Below are 21,446 nucleotides of genomic sequence, written 5' to 3' on the forward strand. Positions count from 1 at the left end.
CTTTTTCGTTAATTTTAGGGAACCAGCTCCCCAAGTGCCAAAGAGTTCAAAACCATCTATCCTAAAGCTTAGGAAAGCAACACGCAGAAACCCCACGCAGTAAGAATACTTTAACTTATTATGTTACCACAGGTTCTGTTTCTTTGTCAGTTTTTTTTTAATCACACTTTTTTTTTTAACAGGGAAGCTGAACTGCTAATGGAAAAATCCGCTGCACAACTTCCCTTTTAAGCAGCCTTTGTTAAGCAGTATTCATATGGTGCAATGCTGCATTTCTTTTACTGACTTGTTTGAACGATGCGACATTTTGCCAAAATAAGCTTTAAACCTCTAAAGCTTAGACAAGAAGCAGAGCCTTATTAGGCTTTGCTTTGAGAGTTTGAATGTTGTAATCTTGTACTCTGGTTTGACTATAACTCCTCGATGTGGATTGCGGTGACCTTCGGTATTATCAAAAAGCAATAAGAAGTTCTTAATTTGGTTGCATATGCTCATGTTAGTGGTGATCTGATCATTTGCTAAATTTTAGTGGAGCTATGGTTTTTTTTTCTTTTCCTGAATCGACATACAAACAAACTAAACTTGGAATTGAATAATCCTAAAAGTATTTTGTTTCAAATAAATAATCATAAATGAAATAGATTCTCCAAATAATTCACACTGTTTTTTTTTAAATATTAATCCCATCAGGTCACAAACACCAAAACGTGATTGAAAACTGTCATGCAAGTGGGCCCAAGATCACGTATTTTAGTTACAACCTTGTTTTGCCGACATGGCGAAAACATGTTTGCCATGGAACTAAAAATGCTTAAATTTTGTTCATGTCTCATCAAGGTCCCCATTGCCAGCATAAAGTGCAGGACATGACGAAATCACATAGCAATAGTTGCCATTTTTCAGATTCAATTTCCAGAAGGATAGTGATGCAACAGAGGTGTGAGGCTGAGAGTGATCAGACAAAGTCTCAACCTCACAAAACAAAGGCACAAAAATATTCAGAATTCCCAACTCACAAGTACAAGGTTGGTAAACATCTGAGCAAAATCATATTGTTGAGCTCTTAATCCTCACTATTGTAATCTCCATTTTGTCGAATTAACAATGCGCGAAACCATTAGGGGCACGCAGATTTAACATCGTCTGATAGACAACTCCATCCACAAAACCTGAATGTCCAAATCTTCAGAGGGCAGAAGTAGCCATACTATATTACTAGTGAAGGACATCAACTATATGTCTATATATTCAACTAAGAAAAAACATTGCAAAGGGCAGGTAAGGCCATGAGAAGAGAGAAAAAAAAGAGAGAGAAATCCATCCTACACAGCATGACAACTGACAAGTGGTTTCTCCAGGTGATAATGTATTAAAGAAGCACAATGGCTGCCAGCTTGGGCCCACACCAAGTGTGTTGTGTACTTGTGTACTACCTCTAGATCACATAATTTTAATATATTTTTTTCACAAAAAAATAACTTCAGAGTGACAGGTTGCAGCTTTGCTGCTATATAAGAGGCCATCCATGGCCAAGCAGTAGACCACAGCTAGCTATCTTCTGCACATTTTCAGTTCAGTTTCAGTTTCAGGTCAGTGAAAACTGAAAAAGAGAGTGTAGCTTCTTCTTCTTCTTCTCCATCATCATCTTCTTCTTCTTGCGTAATGACACATCAGGTGATCAGCATCAGCTGCCGGCCGGCGACCGGCCGCCGGGGACGGCGGGTGCGGCATGTCCGGCTGGGCTCGGTGCTCCGGCTGCGGGTGAGGCTGTTCGGCGTCGTCGGGCTGCTGCTCCGGTGCCTGGAGGAGCTCAATTGCTGCCCGAGGAGGTGGTCGCCGGCGACGGCGGCGGCGGCGGCGACCACCGTGATGAGGGCACAGCGGCTGAGCCAGGACTGCCGGCGCCGGCGGCTGGCGGCGCCGGCGGAGGCCGGCGGCGAGAGCTCTTTCCAGGCGGAGGCCATTGCCGACTGCTTGGAGTTCATCAAGAGATCATACCTGCAGCCTACTACAGCATCAGCTTGCTAGTGAATTTTCATCGATTAATTAGTGGATCAACTAATATTGACGTGCAATCCTTTTGCGCGTTCGCAAAAAATTAGTGGATCAATTAAGTTACGAAGTTCACTCATCCTGTGATGTGCAGTAGCTTAAATTAATCTGTATATCTCAGTTTTGCTAGCTTTTGTTGCGTAATGCTTTCCATCAAGAATGTACAAAAATGATGTTAATTTTGATGAATAAAATTACATAGTAATATAATTATGTTTGCTGGTAGTGATGGCCTACTGGCCATGTTGGAAAGAAAGATAGATGTCAATTTCTTGGGGGTCTTGAAAATTGCGTGTTGATGCATGGTTAGGCGGTGATTTTCAACTTAGGAATTAGGTGATGTTTTTGTCATGGATTGTGACTTCGAAGGTATCAAAGATTAGTTTGACAAAAGAGTGGTTGGGCCCTTGCATGGTACAAAACAAAAAGTAGAGGATGATGGCTTCTAGTGACATACATGATACATGTTTATCAGCATTGACCATTGTTGTTATTATATCATGGGTGATTCTTGATTGGCTATGAGGAACCCACTCCTTATTTTTGTGGTGATGGGCGGTACATATACTACATCCCTCAAACTAGGGATGTCAACGAGCCGAGCTTAGGCAAACCCCAATTATTTAGGCTCGAACTTGGCACAAGTTTGAGCATTTCAACCTCGAAACTCAATTGGGATGGATTTGAGCTCAGCTCAGCTAAAGCTTGATCAGGCTCGAGCTCAGATTGTACGTCACCGTGTATCTAGGACCATAATTTCTGAGGTTATATAAAATTTACTTTAAGAAGTTGTAATTTTATTGGCATTAACAAATAATGAGGGATAAGAAGAATATTTGATACACCTCATATTGTTTTATCATTTGGATACCTGCTAGTCTACTGGATTTTTCATAATTTGGTCCTTCTAAAAAACTTATTTCATAAATAGACCTTTAAAAAAACTTATTCTAGAAATGGTCCTTTTTGAGCACCAGAGTCATTGGCACCGTGGTCTAACGGGGAAGGAAAGAAAAAAAAAGTTGCACATCTCTCTTCTACAGTAGAGAGGAAAGGAAAAAAAAGGGGGGTGGGGGTGGGGGGTGGGGGGGCAGAGACATTGGCGCGCTTCCCCTGCCACGTCAGCGCCGACTAGGGATGGCAATTTTGCCCATGGGTTCGGGTATCTGTGGATACCCGACCCAATGGGTACGGGCGTCGATTTTTTATCTATGGGCACGCCCACCCGAGACCCGAAGATATCGTGGGTAACGGCTGGGTTTCATTTTTTACGTGTGGGTAACCCACGCCCGACCTGATACATATGTATTAGCTAATTTTGACTTATCTCTTAATTCTTATACCCCTTTCTCTTGGTTCATTTGTGATACTAACTAATAATAAGTTGTAATGTAATTCAAATTATTGTTGATAACTGATAATTTGGTAAATTGTTAATTTTATTTCTCTTTGTTAAATTATATATCTTTAGAGTTATTATTTACGTGAGATTCATTGGGTACCCGCCGGACATACCCGTGCCCATCAAGCATGGGTATGGGCACAGAGTTTTGCCCGCTAACCCTAGTGGGTAGGATTTGGACGGGCAAGACGGGCATGGGGTCAAGCATGGTTTTGCTCTACCCGTGCCTGACCTGACCCGTTGCCATCCCTAGCGCCGACCCTCCATAGTGGCATGGGGACGACGGCAGAGATGATTACGCTGTGCCATTGGACCACGGCGCCAATGACTCAGCGCCCTAAAAATGACCGTTTCTGGGATAAGTTTTTCTAGCAGTCTATTTGCGAAATAAGTTTCTCAAGAGGACCGAATTATGAAAAATCCAGTGCTAGTCTACTAGGATATCAGTAGAAATTTGCATACATATGCAAGCTTACGAATTAGTATTTGAGATTTAGCTCGCAAAGTTCATGAGTCTGAGCAATTTCCGTGTATAACCCTAAATTTTTTTGTATTTTGGAACGAATGTAGTAGAAAATAGTTCAACTACCACTAGGGGTAGGGATGATCATGCTTCAATGGGGCCTATAAATGATAAGTAACTTAGTAATGCTAGGCAATACGTTATCCTTGTCTAAACTAAAAATAATATGTTATCCTTTCCTGACAAAGGGAAATAAACCAACAGATTATTTCCACACTGGTCTGTAAAACAAAGAGTTATCTGTTACCAATCAACTTTCATTTATTGATCCATTTCCACTAAGAATGACAAATACATGTTGCCTGCAATTCGAGTATATAAATTTAAAGCGGAAAAAAAGAACAACTTGATGGACGACTTTAAAGTCTCTTTTCTGAAGAAAATACTATACAAAAGACAAGTAATACAAAGGACAAAATGCTACATGCCAAAATTTTTGTCATTCGTGAGCAAACCATTTCTTTGTAAAACCTCAGCAGACCTGGAAGTCAGAAAGACTTGTTCTAACTTCCAATATTCAGTTGCCTCTGAAGTCTGAACCCCCATCGAATTGAAATGTATGTTAGAAAAAGAATGTCAAATGAGCCTCAAAAGACCATCTCCAGGCACCTGGGTCGATGTTAAATGATGCTGCAACAAATGGTGTACGATTAATCCCACATTTTAGTTGAAAGTTTCAACATATTAAGTTGTGAAGAACCAGAAAAAAGATTTCACCTTCAAACAGAATTCTGAAGGCGCAGGTTCCAACTGCCAGTCATTTACAGCAGTGCCAAGCTGGTACCTTTTTCTTATCTTATATTCTCATGTAACCACTATCAATAAGCTATACCTTATGAAATTGGAATGGAAAAATTGTACAACCGCTGAACAAATGATATATATACTATGTTGATATTATAGGGCCTATCGATGACTGGAATATATCATACAGTGCAAGCTGAACTTCTCCAGAGCTATGCTCACAGCGAATGAGGTTAGTTAATAAGGGGAAAAACAGGGGCAGGTTTCTCCTAAAGCAGTCCCTCTCTAGGCCACCCAATAACTGCATCACATGAAGGACCAATGAAGTTCTAGCAGACAGTTCCTCCTTCTTAGCAGTGCCCAAAGGCAGTTTCCAGCGTAATGCTGGATCTCTACCAGATGAATCGTTAGATCGTTCACGCCCTGCACATTTGAGATACTTCCGTAGTATTTTCTCAGAAACAAGCATAATATGTGACTCAATTTTCATATCTTCTGAGATTGATGGGTGGTCATGAACCAAAGCTTGCAGAAGTTTGAGATAGCTCTGGTAAGACTCATTCTCGAAATGAATGACTGCTGGCTCAGACACCTCCAAAAGGGAACATGCTTTATGGAATTTCATGAGCAAGGTAGATTCGGAGCTCACTTCACTTGCATGTGACGCAATGGCTGATAGTGTCTCTAAAATTATTCCCATATGCTCAGCATAAAAAGACCACCTGTGTGTCTCATACAATTTAACTATGCCCTGAAAAGAAACCAGTGGTGAGTTTGATCTTAGAACAATTGTTGGCATGTAGAACATGTGGGAAGACTATTTTTTATTTGTTATATTACTGTTTTAGTTGGATGGCCAAAGGAAAGTATAGTATTAAATTAAATATAGGGCATGTTACATAAGGGAATTATTGACAGAAGTAACAAAAACTGTAAGTACCTGAACAACTAAGAGCTGCTGCGCCATATGATTCTTCAATTTAATAATAGCGTATGATGTTGTTTCCATATTAGCTTCCTCTTCATCATCATTGTATATGTCATTATCTGAATATCGTTCAACTTCAGGATAAGATTCATTTCTATCTGGAATTTCTATATCTTGCATCATCCTAACTATCTTGTCAAACACGACAAATGTTTGCATTGCTGAGTCTTTAAAACATAACAAGATCTCTTTCCATTCCTCCTTGGAGAGTCTGCTTTCAAGTCCTTCTGTTAAACGCTGAAAAACAGATAAACCTGTGCTAGCAGACTGTTTATAAGGACTTCTGATAAAGTTTGTGACAACAGAAGTAACTCTAGAAAGTTCTGTCCGCATCTCATCAAAAAAGGTAATGTACAAATCCACTAAACACTTGACTGCTACTGTTTTAGTTTCAGAATTCCAAGAGTCATCCTCAGTTAGATTAATGTGCCCATTTGGTGTAGAGCTACCAGTGCTAAATAGAGGATAAACAACAGATTCAAAGATATTTCTCCAAAAGGACTGCGAGAAGAGGTGCCCATGATCCTTCAAAATGTCAAAGAGTACCTCTACTGCACCTTTTCTGATTGTTGGTCTTGTGTCAGTTGTCAACCTAGCTAGACCTGAAGGCATAAAGCAATAACTATGTTACAAGCGCAAAGCACTTCAAAATCGACTAACGCAGAAAGACCAATCTAGTTTTGTGACAGAAAAAATAACTCACCGGCAAGCAGAGGAACCCAGAAATAAACATGATCGTCCTTGTGCAGAGTGGCATTCCCATCAGAAACATCTAAGTTATTTGACTGGTGATCTGTATCCTTTTCATGACAAACAAATCCTTCCTCGGCAAGTTTAACAGCACAGAACCGAAGAAATGCAATAGCATTGAGACTGGCATCACTGCTAAATTTACTGCTCGTGAATGTAATAAGACATTTAACACAATCAGTAAATGTTGTGGTTTCAGTCTCAGTTATGTATGGAAAATAGTCCCGAACAATCTTTTCCATGGTTTCAAATGCCAACAGCACAATACTTTTTCGATCATCAGCAGCAGCAGCAGTAAAAACCTGTATTAAGATAAAATATTATAAATTGAGTGGCAATGCAGGGATGTTCCTCTAGTTATTTCTTCAGAACCACTCCCTCCGGATTGATAATACTTGTCGTTTTGGACAAGTGCACGGTCTCCAAAAAGTAACTTTGGCAACTATTTTCTATTATAATATATATAGGAATATCAACAAATATATGATTTTACTGAAGTACTTTTTAAGACTAATCTACACATATGGTTTCCATATTTTTAAGATAAATATTTTAGAAATTATTTATAGTCAAAGATTTTAAAGTTTGACTTTGCCCTATTCAAAACGACTAATATTATCAACCCGGAGAGAGTAGTTCCCAATTGTGCCCAGGGAATTATGAAAAATTAAAATTAACCATAGAACACCATACATACCGTAAAAACACTTTTCCATCCGGATTTTATATTGTTAACACGACTCAAAACCATTTGGGAGATGCAACGAACGACAAGTTCCCGTACTTCCGAAGCATTGCTCTTCTGCATAACAACTGCAAAAGGTCGCAGGAATTCATTCTGAAAATTGTAATTTGCCAGTTCCTCTCTTTCCAGAAACTTCATCGCTAGTTGCCTCAAAGAGTCCATAACAAATATTGCAACTGAGAGATTTTCTGACGATCCCACAGACACAAAGAAGTCTGATAAAACTTTCCAAATATGAGACCACACCAGACGTATGCGGTTCATATTGTAATGCCTGCACAAACAAAACTTTGAGTTAGATCCAGGTATAAATTAATATAGTAGCTGCTTGCTATGACATTTGCTAGAACTATGTTCTTGGACTAGATTTTGCTAAAGACTTACGCAATCTCCACAATCTTTGTTAGGCAGAAGATGCGAGGTTCTGTAGGTGAGTGCAACTCTGTCATCGAAACTTTACAAAGAGCTTTCACAAAAGCAACAATGGCATCACTATTTAATCTCTGGCTATGAGCAAATATATGATTTAATTCAAAAATGCCAATCTGGTCTAACAAATTTATGTTTGATATGAAGCTATTTATCTGTTCAGGAGTAACCAATGGTGAGGCATTATTTTTAGCTGTTGTGCTGTCGTAAGAACCCCCTCTGACGGCAGCCATTACAGCTGGATTCTGAAGAGCATTAGTTCGCTTCGAAGCTGTAGTGCTACTTGACTTCTGTGTTTTATCTTCTGACTCAACCAGAGGCACTGTCAAAAATGAAGCATCAGTAGGTGCCCCCTCTCCAAGGAGATGTAGATGCTCAAACCGTGAAAGACATGTTAGTACATGCTCCCAGGAATCCTGCAAATAGTCACCATCTTCAATTGCGATGGATATTATAGCCTGTAAAAAGACATTAAGAAAACACACATCATTACTTGTTCTAATATTGACGAATAGGACTATGTCTAACAAATATAGATATATATATTAGTCGATATGGTTTTGACAAAAAATAGAATCAAGTATTTTAATCCAGTACAAGTGTAAATGCTTTGAATAGTTCAAGCTCTAATGTACTGTGAAGCCATCTAAGTGTCCTCACCATAAATAGACCAAGGGACCATATAAGCTTGGGAATTTTGTCTACATAATATCAATAGGAAAATGCAATAGTATGTGTGCATTTGCATTTAAATCATGAGAATCATTTTTTATTTCAAGAAAACAAAAGAGAACCAAGTTTGGCTTTTCTAAGTTCCTACCTTCACAGCATCCACATTCTTTTGTTTCATGTCCGCAGCACAATGGAGGTAAGTGAATTTGGCAACAGATGTCACAAAGGCATCTCGCTGTGTCTGCATACACATTACAGCGGTTACATGCACTGCAGATCTGAATCCTTGCAAACACTGTGATGTGGCAGCCTTATCATCACTTTGGTCAAGTGTCACACTGAATGCAGCCATCATAGGGGCCCAACAAACCTCCATCATGAATCTTAAAATGGTAGAATCAGTAATAACATGAAATATAGATCTGCGAATACAAGAGCTTTAATTATTATAAAGTGTTAGCTGACGCAAGTTATTTGTCTATGAGTAACTCTCTCTTACTCTGATTTCCCACTCTTTGCTTTGAATTTCTCCTGTATGTTCTTAATGAGTAAGTCGTTTGCTCCAAGTGCCTTGTCTTCAGCCTGTTTCCAGTTGACAAGGTTGATAATGTTATCCAAGCCTAAGAGCTTAATTACACTACTAGGCTGCTTGCTTTGTGGAACTGACGAATCAGCACTCATTTTTATCTCATTTTTGACAATTTGATCATACAATGTACTCAGATAATGTTCAGGCAAATCCTTCCCATCATCAATTCCTCGGTTATTGCGAATGAAATCAGACTTCGACATCTGCGTAACGAAAATCCATTTAATGATCAAAACTTCTGTTATTGACATATAACAGAGGGGATCAGTGATATAGCTAACCTTATCTTTGACCATCGTATTATGAGCATCGGTATTGAGCATAATTACAGAATAAGCAAGAACATATGCAGTATCTGCACTGGTAAAAGAATTTGGATTGCATTTGCAGTATCGTTCAGCAAACTTTTCCATGATTCGATCAATTTTTTGCGCTTCTCCAGGCAACCTGAAACCTCGCAAGTAATACCTAATGGCTTCACCAAAGTCCATACCTTCGAAGTTCAGTGCATCTGCATATGCATGCATTACTTTGATAGGGAATTCATCTCTTTCACCCAAATAGTCCCCGATCATTGTTGCGTTTAAACCAGCAGTATCTCTCAAGAAAGAAGCAACATCTTCTGGGGAATGACCTATTTTCTTGCTTTTAATGAGAAAATCAATACCCTTGGAAGGCTTCCTGTTAAACAAGGAAATTCCTTTCTGCAGAAGGAATTTTGCAGTTCAGTAAACCAAATGTTAACCCTTTATAAAATGTCTAACATTGGAGTTAATTTAAATAGAAAGCATGCAAATATTAACATACCTGAAGTTCTATTTTATAAGTACGACGCTGCTCAAGTGAGGAAGCGTCAGATAGGTCTGGGTTACCAGAGTCTGTTTGCAGTTCATAATCAACAGCACCCCCATCTTCTCCAACAAGGATGTTAGGAATGTCTATCGAATTTAAAGATATTTCAGAAGGTTTGGGTGAAAATTCACCAATTTTCAGCTGTTGGTCCATCCATGAACCCATTGATTTTATTATGGTTGCAAGACACTTGACTGACTCAATCCGAAATGTCTGGTCTTGTGCAGGGGTTAATGTTGTTGCAGATCCAGGAGGAACCCCTAGAGCAGTCTTTAAAAGCCCATTGACAATCCTGCAAAGATCTGTTGGAATTAAAGGGTTGTTTTAACTATGATGAAGAGAGAGTGAACTTAATTTTTGCAGAACTGTAATCAGTTCAATGCATCGATTCTCATGCAGCACTTACAGGCCACTAAATAGATGCATACCTGCTGCTAATAATCTGTGACAACAAAACTTAAGGTTGCCATTCATCAAGAACAAAACTACATACCTTTCAAAGATATTTGGTGCATCAACATCACAATCATAGTTCACAAAGACATCAATAATAACCTGGGAGTCTTTACAGATCTTCTCCAAAAGGTTTAGTACAGTCATTTTCTGCAGAAAGCTAGGTTGATGGACATTCTCAAGAACCCTCAGAACAAGCATGGGAAAAAATATTCCAATTTCCTCTTTCAGCCCAGATCTAAATCTTGACAGCAAACCCAAAAATATGGAGCATAACAGTTGGTAAATACTCATTGCTGACAAGGCACTGTTCTTCAACAAGGACAAACAAAGATACTGCTTGATTGCTCCAAGGTACCTGCATTGAAAAAAAAAAGAGAAAAGAACACTTCAGTATAAGAGTTTTATTACCCATTGGAGTCAGAGTAAACAGAATGCTCTTTATGGAATACCCTAAACATAAAAGGTTTTAAATTGTAACCGTATACTTGCAGGAAGCTTGGTGAACAATAATCATATTTTTCAGCATAGCAAATTAGATGGATGAGCATATTTTGAAGGAAAAAAAGAACGGAATAAAGTTCAGTCACTCCTAATGTTATAAATAAAATATCGTGATGCTTGTGCCCTCTCCTGGCCATCATGTTACATCTGGAGCTCATAAATCAACACTTCATGTTTTTATTCCCTTTCCAGTGTATTGTTAGCTCATTAATTATTTTCTTTTTTTAGTTAGTGAAGAGACTTAAACAAATTAAGAGAACAACATACAAATGCAGATTATCATCAGGACATCATTTGAAACATTTTAAAAGAACCAATGGCAATTCAAATACAGAATAGTAGGTCACGTAAACATGTATCTACCACCATAGATTAAACTCTGCACTTTTTTCCCTAGAAAAATTTTCATCCATCATAATACATTAAAAAAATATAGCCAAAATGTTGACACATCCAAGCAGATAATAGTAAAGCGTGCCTGGATTGTGAAAATAATGTATTAGTATCAGAAAAATGTGTATCCATAATTTCTGAGTTACTACTAGGCAAACATGAAGCCTCCATATCAATTACTATACTGAACATTTTATGCCTTCCTTCCCTTAGTCATTTAAGCCATCTGCATTCTTCTAAATCACTGCAACAACAATATTTATATAGATAGGCAACACAGCAAGTTGAGCTGTTAAAATGCACAGAAGTAAGACAATAATGAGTATCATATCATACTTTTCATTCGTTCTCCAGAATGCCCCAGCATTGTCGATAACCATCTTGAGCAACTCAAGAGACAACACCTTCCCGCGCAGCAGGACCTGATCTTCGGGATTATCCGGCGTCGAGAACTTCATGGACAGCTTGCACAGGTTCTTGAACAGTGTCAACCCATCCTCCCTGATCTTGCTCATGACAACATCCTCCTTCCCATCCGTCTCGGCCGGCTCAACCGGGGACCCCGGCTCAGGGACATCGCTTCCCTCCATCGTCTCGTTTATGAAGCTCTGCGCCGCATGGACAATGCTGGAGTCATTCAGGTTGCGGTCAGACATGTCCATCATGTCGGTGATCGACACCGTGCGCACGCGCACATCCATGGAGTCCACCTCCACGCGCGCGAACACGATCACCAGCACCTGCGCCAGCGCCAGCTTAGCGCAGAGCTGGTTGGCGCCGCTGCTGCTACTGAGGTATATGTTGTAGCAGGTCTTGAGCATCTGGCCGAGCCCTTCCCCGCGGATGGCGACGGAGGGGCACCGCGCGGCGGCCACGAGGACGCGGAGGGTGGAGAGCTCCATGGCGTCGTCGGCGAGCGCGCCGCAGGAGAGCACGGCGGCGAGCAGCTTGGAGGACGGGGAGTCGTCGTCGCCGCCGCCACCGCCGAGATCACCGACGAGGAGGCGGTGGTAGAGCAACTTGGCGACGCAGTCGAGCGCCGGGTCGGCGACCTTGGGGGACGCCGACTCGAGCGCGAGGAGGAGCGCGTGGATGCACGCGTCCGCGGCGGCCGCCGGCAACCCGAGCAGCAGCGACGGCGGCGACGGCGCCGACGCCGACGCGTACGCCGACGAGGAGAGCAGGTCGAGCGCCGCCTTGGCGGCCGCCACGAGGCCCGAGTGCTTCCGCCACGCCGCGTTCTTGATGATCCGGTCCAGCGCAGGGCCCAGCACCCGCCCCGACGGCGACGCGCCGCCGATTGCCCCCGCCGGCGAGGCCATAGTTAGCCGTCCACGCAGACTCTCACGCGCTCTACGCGGTGGTCGTCGCCGTCGCCGTCGCGGCCATTGGATCTGAGACCTCGAGACGAGGAGGAGGTGGAAGAAAATGGGAATTCGAGAGGAAGACGAGACGAGCGCGTGGGGGAGGAAGAGGAAGAGGAGAAGTCAGAGGAAGGGTATGACTGAAATTTCAGATTCTTCCAGGGGCCTAGATGCAAAAACGCCGCGACCCTTCGCGCGGGGGTGAGGCATTTTATCACTTTACCCCCCTCGGTTTCTCGGAATTCTTTCTTCTCGTCTCCATCGCTGCAGGAGGAGGAGGCGGCGGAGGACGGCGAGCGGTCAGTGGCGGAGAGGGGAGTGTTCGGGGACGCGGGGTTTGCGAGGTGGGGGGAGCTCTTGCGCCTCGGATCGGCTCACTTCCCGACGCCTCAGCCCCCGCCGCGCCGCGGATTATTGCTGTTAGGTTAAAGGTGGGGGTGAATTTTTGTTGCTGCGAGGTAGCTGTTCGACGAAATTCCGCAGCGTGGTTTCAGGGTTTGTCTCTCTTGCAGGGATTGTGGTAGCGAGAAGCGGTGGGGTTGATGGAGTGCGTGGTGCAGGGGATCATCGAGACCCAGGTTATTGTTCTTCTTTCTCACTTCGCCAGTAGACTTGTATGAGTGGTGACTGTGTGAGCGGTTGTTGAAGTGAACGGTAGTTTCTTCCGAGAATGAGTGATCTGTAGCTATGCAACGATGCATTTTTGTTCATATGAAACTGATTTGTCTGTTTATGCTGTAAAACATGACCAATTTGAACTTTTACCCGGAAAATCATACATGGCCCGTAACATAAGCCGGAGTGATGGTAGATGTGATGTTCTTCATGGATTCTTGATTTTTGTATGATGGTAGGCCTTTCTGGGAAATCGGTACTAGTCAAGTTTGCTGATCTGACATTTGCGCTCCTTACTTGTATGTTGTATCTAGAATTCTGAATTTTATTTAATTTTTGGCATAAGGTTATTTGGCCTTTCGCTTTGTAGTAACCTTATCCAAAGGAGTTGGAATGTAGAATTTCGACGTTTACTAAATGAACTTTCTATCACTTGATTTAAGATAGCATTTTTGTTGTTGGAGGTGTCAATTGCCTGAAAACAGACCTCTGTAAATGTAATTGTGATAAAACCTTTTGAAAGGTAACACTTAAGCTATCCCAGGTAGCAAATCTATCAACTGCATAGCCCCAATGTCAAATTACATCTCAATAGTCCTACTTAGGAACAAAGTTATTTTTTCACTCCATATAGCATGAAGTAGTATTGGAACTTTATGTCCATAGAGAATTTCTTTTTTCTTGAACGAAACACATCAGGGAATAGAGAATAATAATTCATGCCAGCATTAAGACTTTGTCGTCGATCCATTGTCTCTATATGACCTTTTGTTAGTCTCTTATAGCTTCCTCTTGTCAGCATATCAACACTTCCCTTCAGGATAATAAAAAAAAAGTATACAGTTGATCATGCTGACCACTATATGGTCAACCATGTTTCTCCACTCTGAGGGCACTACTTCTGCCACTTGCAGACTTTTTTTGATTCTCTTTTCAATATGTTGATATGGTTCTATTTTATATACAATTGGAGGAATCATATCACTTATATGGTTTGTAATTTTACAATAAAGGGATTAATTTATATACACATGTCAATGTCTTGTGCTTAGAACACCATTTAACCTTTTTTAGTTTTCATTGCTTTGACATCAGTGTAACTTTTGGTTGATCTTCTTGTTATGCAGCATGTTGATGCTCTTGAGGTTCTTCTCCAGGGCCTCTCTGGTGTCCCAAAAGAACGTGTCAGAGTGCATGAGCTCTGTCTTAAAAGTGGGCCAAATCTAGGTCAGTTTGCAACTTTTTCATTATTCTGATCATATGCCATTGTTACTCATATACATCTTCCAATCATACAGGAGTTGTCCCATCAGAGGTTCGTTTATTGTGTGACTTAGCTCAGTCCACGCCATCCTGGTAACTTTTCTTTCAGCTGCTAAAATTTACATTTTTGTGATATTTGATGATATTCTGAATCCAGTAGTATTCATGTAGGACCATAAGACATGTTGGAGGTGCCATGAGAGGTGCTGGTGCAGAGCAAATCTCAGTCCTTGTGCGGTCAATTGTAGAGAGCAAAGCCAGCAACAATGTATTGCGTTACTTCTACGGTATAGGGTACAAGTTAGATCATGAAGTTCTGAAGGGAGGATTTGCATTTCGTTTCCACCGAGGTGCCCAGATAACTGTGACCGTTACCTCTGTTAGCAAGATGACAAAACTCCATGCTACCAACGAAGCTGTGCCAATCACTCCTGCAATACAGCTAGTGGAAATCACGGCCCCTGCTGCTGCTGACAATTACAACGATGTCGTTTCAGCCGTCACTTCGTTCTGTGAATATCTAGCACCGTAAGTAACTAAGTGTTCCTTAGCTATCTCAAGATTATTACTAGACTGGCATAAACGAATTTTCTCACTTTTGACTGCAAAACACACTGCAGGCTTCTGCATCTCTCTAAACCAGGCAATTCGACTGGAATCGTCCCGACTGCAGGCGCTGCTGCCGCCTCACTCATGTCAAGTGGTGGTGGTGGTGGTGGTAAAACGTTGTGATCGGTCATATGTGTTGGCTGCAATGCCATGATGATCTCCATTGACCATCCCACTTAAAACATTGTTGCCATCTTTAGTTCTGTAACTTTTAGTCAGTAGCACCATGGTTTTTCTTGTAATGACATGCTAAATGCTGCCTACCTTGCTTTGGAGACTGGTAAATGAACACTGATCATTGCTTGCTTTTACTGAAGAGTGGAAACTGAATGCTGGGAAAGCTTGACGATATTGGTGGTAGACTGATAGCTGGAGTTTGTCATGATCCTGACAATATATTTGATGGTAGCTTTGTTTACTTTAATTTAGGTCACATACGTGGTAAGGATCTCATGGTTTGGGACGTTCAATTGCCCAGTAGTTTTTCTCTAGTTAATTAGTGTGCATCAAACTATTTTCTCTAGTTATTATGTAAGTCTAGCAGTCAAGTTACCAGAAATCAGAATACACTGCATGCATTACTTGCATAGTCAACAAAGTATCTCAATGACAACTGATCTTCCTAAAAGTTGCTGCAAAACGAAACAAAGCCGGAGTAACTAGAGAGGAGGGGAGAGAGCTAGGTTGCTGACAACTTGACGAGATCAACTCATCCTGATGCTCAGTGCAGGATGAAGTGCCATCTCCTCCTGCTCTTCCAGCTCCAGCTCCTTTACAGTTTACATGCATCTTCTTCCTCAGATTTCTTTGGGATCCCTATTCCTCATTTGCCTGGTGATTTATGATATGGAAAGCATCGAGTGTACATAGCTGGACCTACACTGTGAATGATAATACCAACATTCTGTTTAGCTAGAATTTCAGTTAATAATCATGGAGTCTCAACTCTCAATCTTTTGGAAGAAAGTTGAGCATCATATAAAAAATATAATCTCGAGAGATGAATCTCATGTGAGTTAACCGATCTGAACAACAAATATAATCTAACTCCTAATGTATTTGCTCATCATACAGCATTGGAAATTCAGATGTTGAAAATATGTTTTTTATATGGATCAATATACTTCAAAAGGCTTTCACTGAAACTGCAGCTTCGGATTGTATGGTAAAAATTTAATTGATGCTTTGGTTGGGGTGCGCCAGGCCCGGGCAGCAGTGCAACGCCTGGGCGACGCGCGAGGGCCCCAGTGGCAAGCCACTGTGATAGGCCCTCCCCCACAAAAAATAAATTTAATATCGAAGTGGGCACATGGCCCACATATCAGATATTAAACTGATAAGAACAGATACTACACTTGATCTTAGCCAAAAGGCCGAGAAAGGTATGAGTTGCATTGTTACCCAGGCCCTCCTCTTATACCCGCTCCTCCTCCTTCCCTCCCCTCAGAATCCGCGAGGTGGTACTAAACCGAAGAGACGAAGCTGTTCTTGCTCTCTGCTCCGTGGCATGTTGGGCCGAAGCCTTCTGGGTGGGCCAATGTATTAGATGGGCCTCTACTCTCAGCATCGGCCTTGTTGGAGCACGAGACGCGGCCGCCTCGAACCCAGATCGCGGCGCCGTCGTTGCCGGCGACGGCGGACTCCATGCCGGCGGTCACGGCTTTGCTTTAGTTTTCATAAGGGTCAGAAAATAAAAGCCGGAGCTTCTCGTGAGCCTGACGTGACAACTGACAACGTTGGGATCTCGTAGTTTTTCTTTACTTTTTCTTACGTCTCATATATATATGTGGTTACTTGTTAGCATCTCGTGGATTAGGGAATTCAGTTTGTTCAATTGGAGTGTGCATGAAAAGACATATCAACTATACTTACAGAATTTGATCTAATGAAGTGCATATCAGTTATGACAGTTTATAAGCCAGGCAATTATCATCTCCATGTCAGAAATCAGAATGCAATGCAATGCATAGCCGACAAAAGTATATACCATGTTCTTTTCTCCAACAAAAATATATACTGGTGGCTATGCTTTTCAAATTGCTAAACGGGATATTTGTGCGAAAACTTTATATGTGAAAGTTGTTCTAAAATATCATATTAATCCATTTTTCAAGTTTGTAATAATTAAAACTCAATTAATCACACGTTATTACTACCTCATTTTACGTGAAACAATTAATATTTATCTTTATCTTTATCTTTAGCAGATTTTCTGCAAAAGGAAACGAACAAACCAATTCAAAAAATTTCTGATATCTCAATTGAATTATCTGATGACATATCAAATAATTGTAAACCACTTTATCTGTTTCATACAACCTAAGTCAATCAATCCATTGACCTAATTTATTAGTGAACCTAAAAATAAAATATCTAAAAAAAGGGCATTGTAACTATAACTATAGTATAATCGAAATGTAATTACATTGTAACTAAACTACGATATATCAGTTACCAATTATAAAATTTGAAGACAATTCCGTACTCACCGATTGTTTCGTCCATCCTCTCCATGGCCGATTCGGGAACACGTTGTGTGATTTGGCGTGCACAAGAACACACGCTATCGTTCGTTCGATCGTTGTTGTTATCGCAAGAGAATCAGAAAGAGTGTGTTTGGTTGCTCATGTCCTCCTAGCCTGGCACGCATCTCTCATACATACTGAGTTTGACTTGGCTGAGAGAATACATGCAGCTGTATCCATAAGTACAGATCCCTCATGCAACCGCATCGCCCTCCTCTCGCGGCCTCGGCAACGGCCGCTGACGCGAGCCGACGCAATCTTCTTCTCAAACGGAGCCACAGTGCGATCGAGGTGCCGCCGCCTACTTCCATCGACGCTGAGGTCTTGAATTTGTATGTGCATGAGGAGCTCGTTGGAGAGGGTTGACGGTTGTTCATGAAAATGCTCTTTGCTCTTTGTATTGAATCCTCTGTGTCTTTTCACAGTCATCTGGACTCAGAACAACAGCCAATTTCAGCGGAGCTTGTAATGTTCGAAACAGAAGCTGCATTCATGTAGGAGTATGATATACGATGGTGTTTCTGAATATTCTTGGTTTCATAGGTAGAACTTGTGATCTGGAAAATTGTATGGTACAAAGATTATCCTCCTTTTTGCCTTGGATTGTTTTCTGTTTGATTACCAATTACATGCAGGTTAAAGTATTTGCAGAACTAGGTGAGAGCATTAGGATGTAATATAAAACTTTATATAGGGACAGCAACTCAGATTCTCATAGCACCCATTGTGTTAAATATTTGCCGGGTTGAACCAACTTATCAGTCTTAACAATTGTTATATTTCTGAAGCTTTCCGAACCAAATATATCATATAGTTTTGCTAAATGAAAGATCAGGAGCCGTGGAGAATAAAGAGGTACTGCCAGTTAATCTAAAATGCTGAAACAATGCACTGTTCTTTAATACTTTCTATTGTAAATAGAATCCTGAGGGCTGCTCTTCTTATGCTATAACAATAGAGCTAAAAGAACTAAAACAAACTCAGGTACAAAATGAGCTAGATAAATAACTTGGAGCTTTAGTTTTTTTATTCAGTTAGTCATAACTGCTTATTGATGAAAAATGACTTTGTGAAGTTGAAAATGAGCCATGTGATCTTATTTTTCTTCCTCATACAGATCCTATTTTTGGTGAGGTTGAGCGTTCATAATTTAGTAGGCTTTCCCGACGATGACCCTTTTATGAATTCGTTGTGCACCGGTAGACAAGTCTCCTTTCCATTGGCAAGGAGTGGTTCTTAGGCTGACAACTCCAAATTGCAACTTAGCAGCAACTGGTTGGCTCGTCCACAAAACCACCGTTTAGGGTAGTCCCAACCCATAGTATCCGTAAGCAGTGTCTATGGTGCCACATCACAATAGAAACTACACTCTACAACCTATGGTTTCTTAAAGTGGGCCATTAATAAATACATCATCTCTCTTCTCTACCAATCATATTCATTCTTCATCTATTATGAAGACACTATTCTCTCCCAATACAAAACTTGATAGTGTCTAGTGCATAGGTTCTCATGTTGAAGCTATGTCTTGCATGAGACCCAGTTTCTTTCTCTCTTTACTCTCTCTCTTAATTAATATAGTGCCACATAAGCTAAAAGTCCTACATGGCAATGTAGTTAATGCCATAGACACCATCCTAGGTGGAGGGTTGGGACTGCCCTTAAGGCATATACAATAGTTTTTATTAGCGGTCTCTCTTTATTGTCATGCAAACATATTTAGTGACGTGGAAGAGAGAGGAAGAAGGAAATAGAAAGATGGTTGCTACGCATGACAACGGCATAGAGTCGACTCTTAGCATTTATTAGGAAATTTTTCGTTGCATTGAGTCTAATAAAGAAAAGATAACTAGTAAGAAAGTATTTTGGTACATTAATGATTAGAGACCGTATTATCTTAACTATTGTAACATGATAGCATCTAATTAACGTAGAGATCATACCGGTCTCTACTTTTGTAGGTGCCCTTAGCAGTTGTGCTGAAGGAAATCGAGAAAATTGTTTGAAGTTGTAGTTCAACTCAGCCTTAGATGACCTGTAGATTTTTTTTTTGGGGGAGGGGGGGAGGGGTAGTGGTGAGGTGGAGTCCAGATTCTATTTGTCAATTTAAATTTAAATGCCTTTTGTAAATTACAAAATCTTAGCTAGACAATTTGGCATTCATGGACATAATGAAAGCACACGGAGGTTAATTGTTTTCTTTTGATATGTTATAGATAACGGGAGCGTATCCTATGCACACAAGCCCTCGCGTGTACACACCGTATACACCAATTAAAAATTATCAAAAAAAATTCTAGGAAAATTCATACATGTACTTTCAATAGTATTACATTTACGTGCAAAGTCGCATCTTCAAATTTATTCTACATAGAGAATAACAAAAAAGATAAAATTCTGACAAAATTGCAACCTTAAAACGGTTAGATTTTTTGTTTTTTTTGTTACGGCTAAAATATAATGAATTTGACGTTAAGATTTTAACCCTAGGTGTAATACAATTGAAAGTATGTGTATGATTTTTTCTAGATTTTTTGGTGATATTTTTTAGTTGGTGTGCACGTGTGTACACGTGAGGACCTGTGTGTATATGATATGTTGCCATAGATAACACATACATATAGTTATCATTTGTCTTGCATAATCATTGCTGAGTTCAATCAAAGATTTCATTTTGTTCAGTTTTTAAAGAAAAGTACACATGGCAACGCTTTTATCTATAATTCTTTTTTATCCCATGGCAAAGCACGGGCATTATTGCTACTCTTTATCTCTACTATTATAAAAACTAAAATGTTTTTACCGGTATTTTGGTACGTCATCCATATATGAGTCGGTTTTTACGTTCGTTTGCTTTTGGAAATAGATATCCATATTTGAGTCAGTTTTAAGATCGTTCACTTTTGATAATACCAAAGGAATCATATAAGAAATATGTTTAAAAAAACTCGCATGTTAACTTAAGACGATCGGACACCTAACTGCAGCTCATGTTTTTTTAAATATATATATATTGAGTGAATTGCATTTACCAAAGTTACAAGTTGGACAAGGGTTAAACATCCATTTTTTTACTTTGGGCTAGATATCTTTGCAAAATATTCCCTCTATCCCAAAATGTTTGACGCCATTGACTTTTTTAAATATGTTTGACCGTTCGTCTTATTCAAAAAATTTAAGTAATTATTAATTATTTTCCTATCATTTGATTTATTGTTAAATATACTTTTATGTATATATATAGTTTTACACATTCCACAAAAGTTTTTGGATAAGACGAACGGTTAAACATATTTAAAAAAATCAACGGCGTCAAATATTTAGGGAAGGAGGGGGTATTTTACTTTCAACCTCTAGCTTCTCTCTCCTGCGTCTCTCCTCCAAGAGCCACTGTGAACCACTGAGTCAGAGCAAGGCAGGTCGAGCTCAAGCTTTGCCATGCCCATACATACAAAGCTCTTCTTGCTGATGCTTGGAAAAAAAGAAAGAATAAGGTCTCCTCGCAGGTTTCGATCTCCATGCTCCCCAATATCAAGCTTTGCCTCCTCCATTATTCCCAACTCGAGCTTCAACTCTTTTTCTGCCTCAAAGCTCGAGCTATACCTCCTCTGCTGCTTGAGCTCGAGCTCCAACAGTCCAACTCCACCACCTTTAACTCGAGCTCCGTCAATCCCTTATATTCTCCATCGCCTCAAACTCCAGCCCCGTCTCTTTCTCCATGCTCCTGACATCAAACCATGAGTTCAAATTTTTGGTAGTTCAAAGCCTATGTGCTCAGGCTTGTCAAGTAGCGGAGTGCAGTTCGAGGTGGCTAGAGATTGGGGAAGAGGAGCTTGTCTGTGTGAGGACGAAATAAGCTCACTGGAGACATGCACGGAATAAAGCCTGGAAGACTGCTCAGGAAGAAGATGATGTGTTGGTTACTGACATGTGGACCAATAGCCTCAAATGCAAAATTTGGTAACAAAATCTAG

General features: G+C 40.6%; 2 protein-coding genes and 2 non-coding genes across 4 annotated transcripts; 2 read left to right on the forward strand and 2 right to left on the reverse strand.

The window, feature by feature from the left end:
- The first annotated feature begins 1,496 nt into the window (after window positions 1–1,496).
- Window positions 1,497–2,277, forward strand: LOC112937857 (uncharacterized). The gene is made up of 2 exons (XR_010739058.1): window positions 1,497–1,589; window positions 1,675–2,277. It is a non-coding gene; the product is annotated as an uncharacterized protein (transcript).
- A 1,936-nt stretch (window positions 2,278–4,213) lies between these two features.
- LOC4328595 (brefeldin A-inhibited guanine nucleotide-exchange protein 1) lies at window positions 4,214–12,545 on the reverse strand. Its single transcript, XM_015769830.3, has 12 exons — window positions 11,433–12,545; window positions 10,240–10,557; window positions 9,702–10,038; window positions 9,176–9,598; window positions 8,805–9,097; window positions 8,454–8,727; window positions 7,589–8,091; window positions 7,157–7,478; window positions 6,413–6,761; window positions 5,662–6,311; window positions 4,695–5,472; window positions 4,214–4,607 (listed from the first exon to the last, which is right to left on the reverse strand). Exons 1-11 carry the CDS (start codon window positions 12,416–12,418, stop codon window positions 4,864–4,866), a joined length of 5,064 nt encoding a protein of 1,687 aa, XP_015625316.1. The 5' UTR covers window positions 12,419–12,545; the 3' UTR covers window positions 4,214–4,607; window positions 4,695–4,863.
- Window positions 12,546–12,698: 153 nt separating this feature from the next.
- LOC4328596 (mediator of RNA polymerase II transcription subunit 18) lies at window positions 12,699–15,258 on the forward strand. Its single transcript, XM_015769833.2, has 6 exons — window positions 12,699–12,891; window positions 12,973–13,038; window positions 14,203–14,302; window positions 14,374–14,431; window positions 14,510–14,866; window positions 14,959–15,258. The coding sequence occupies exons 2-6, from the start codon at window positions 13,003–13,005 to the stop codon at window positions 15,068–15,070; spliced, it is 663 nt and encodes a 220-aa protein (XP_015625319.1). The 5' UTR covers window positions 12,699–12,891; window positions 12,973–13,002; the 3' UTR covers window positions 15,071–15,258.
- An 878-nt stretch (window positions 15,259–16,136) lies between these two features.
- LOC112938037 (U2 spliceosomal RNA) lies at window positions 16,137–16,333 on the reverse strand. The gene has a single exon (XR_003241086.1). It is a non-coding gene; the product is annotated as a U2 spliceosomal RNA (small nuclear RNA).
- Between the last annotated feature and the right edge of the window lie 5,113 nt (window positions 16,334–21,446).

The sequence above is a fragment of the Oryza sativa genome, chromosome 2, assembly GCF_034140825.1.
Source record: "Oryza sativa Japonica Group chromosome 2, ASM3414082v1".
Lineage (NCBI taxonomy): Eukaryota > Viridiplantae > Streptophyta > Magnoliopsida > Poales > Poaceae > Oryza > Oryza sativa.

Coding starts and splice junctions, on each gene's coding strand:
- LOC4328595 (XM_015769830.3), bottom strand. CDS start 12,418: ATGGCCTCGCCGGCGGGGGCAATCGGCGGCGCGTCGCCGTCGGGGCGG. Junction 9,599..9,701: donor CTTATAAAATAGAACTTCAG/GTATGTTAATAT, acceptor TTCCTTCTGCAG/AAAGGAATTTCCTTGTTTAA. Junction 6,762..7,156: donor GATGGAAAAGTGTTTTTACG/GTATGTATGGTG, acceptor ATCTTAATACAG/GTTTTTACTGCTGCTGCTGC.
- LOC4328596 (XM_015769833.2), top strand. CDS start 13,003: ATGGAGTGCGTGGTGCAGGGGATCATCGAGACCCAG. Junction 13,039..14,202: donor AGGGGATCATCGAGACCCAG/GTTATTGTTCTT, acceptor CTTGTTATGCAG/CATGTTGATGCTCTTGAGGT. Junction 14,303..14,373: donor TAAAAGTGGGCCAAATCTAG/GTCAGTTTGCAA, acceptor CCAATCATACAG/GAGTTGTCCCATCAGAGGTT.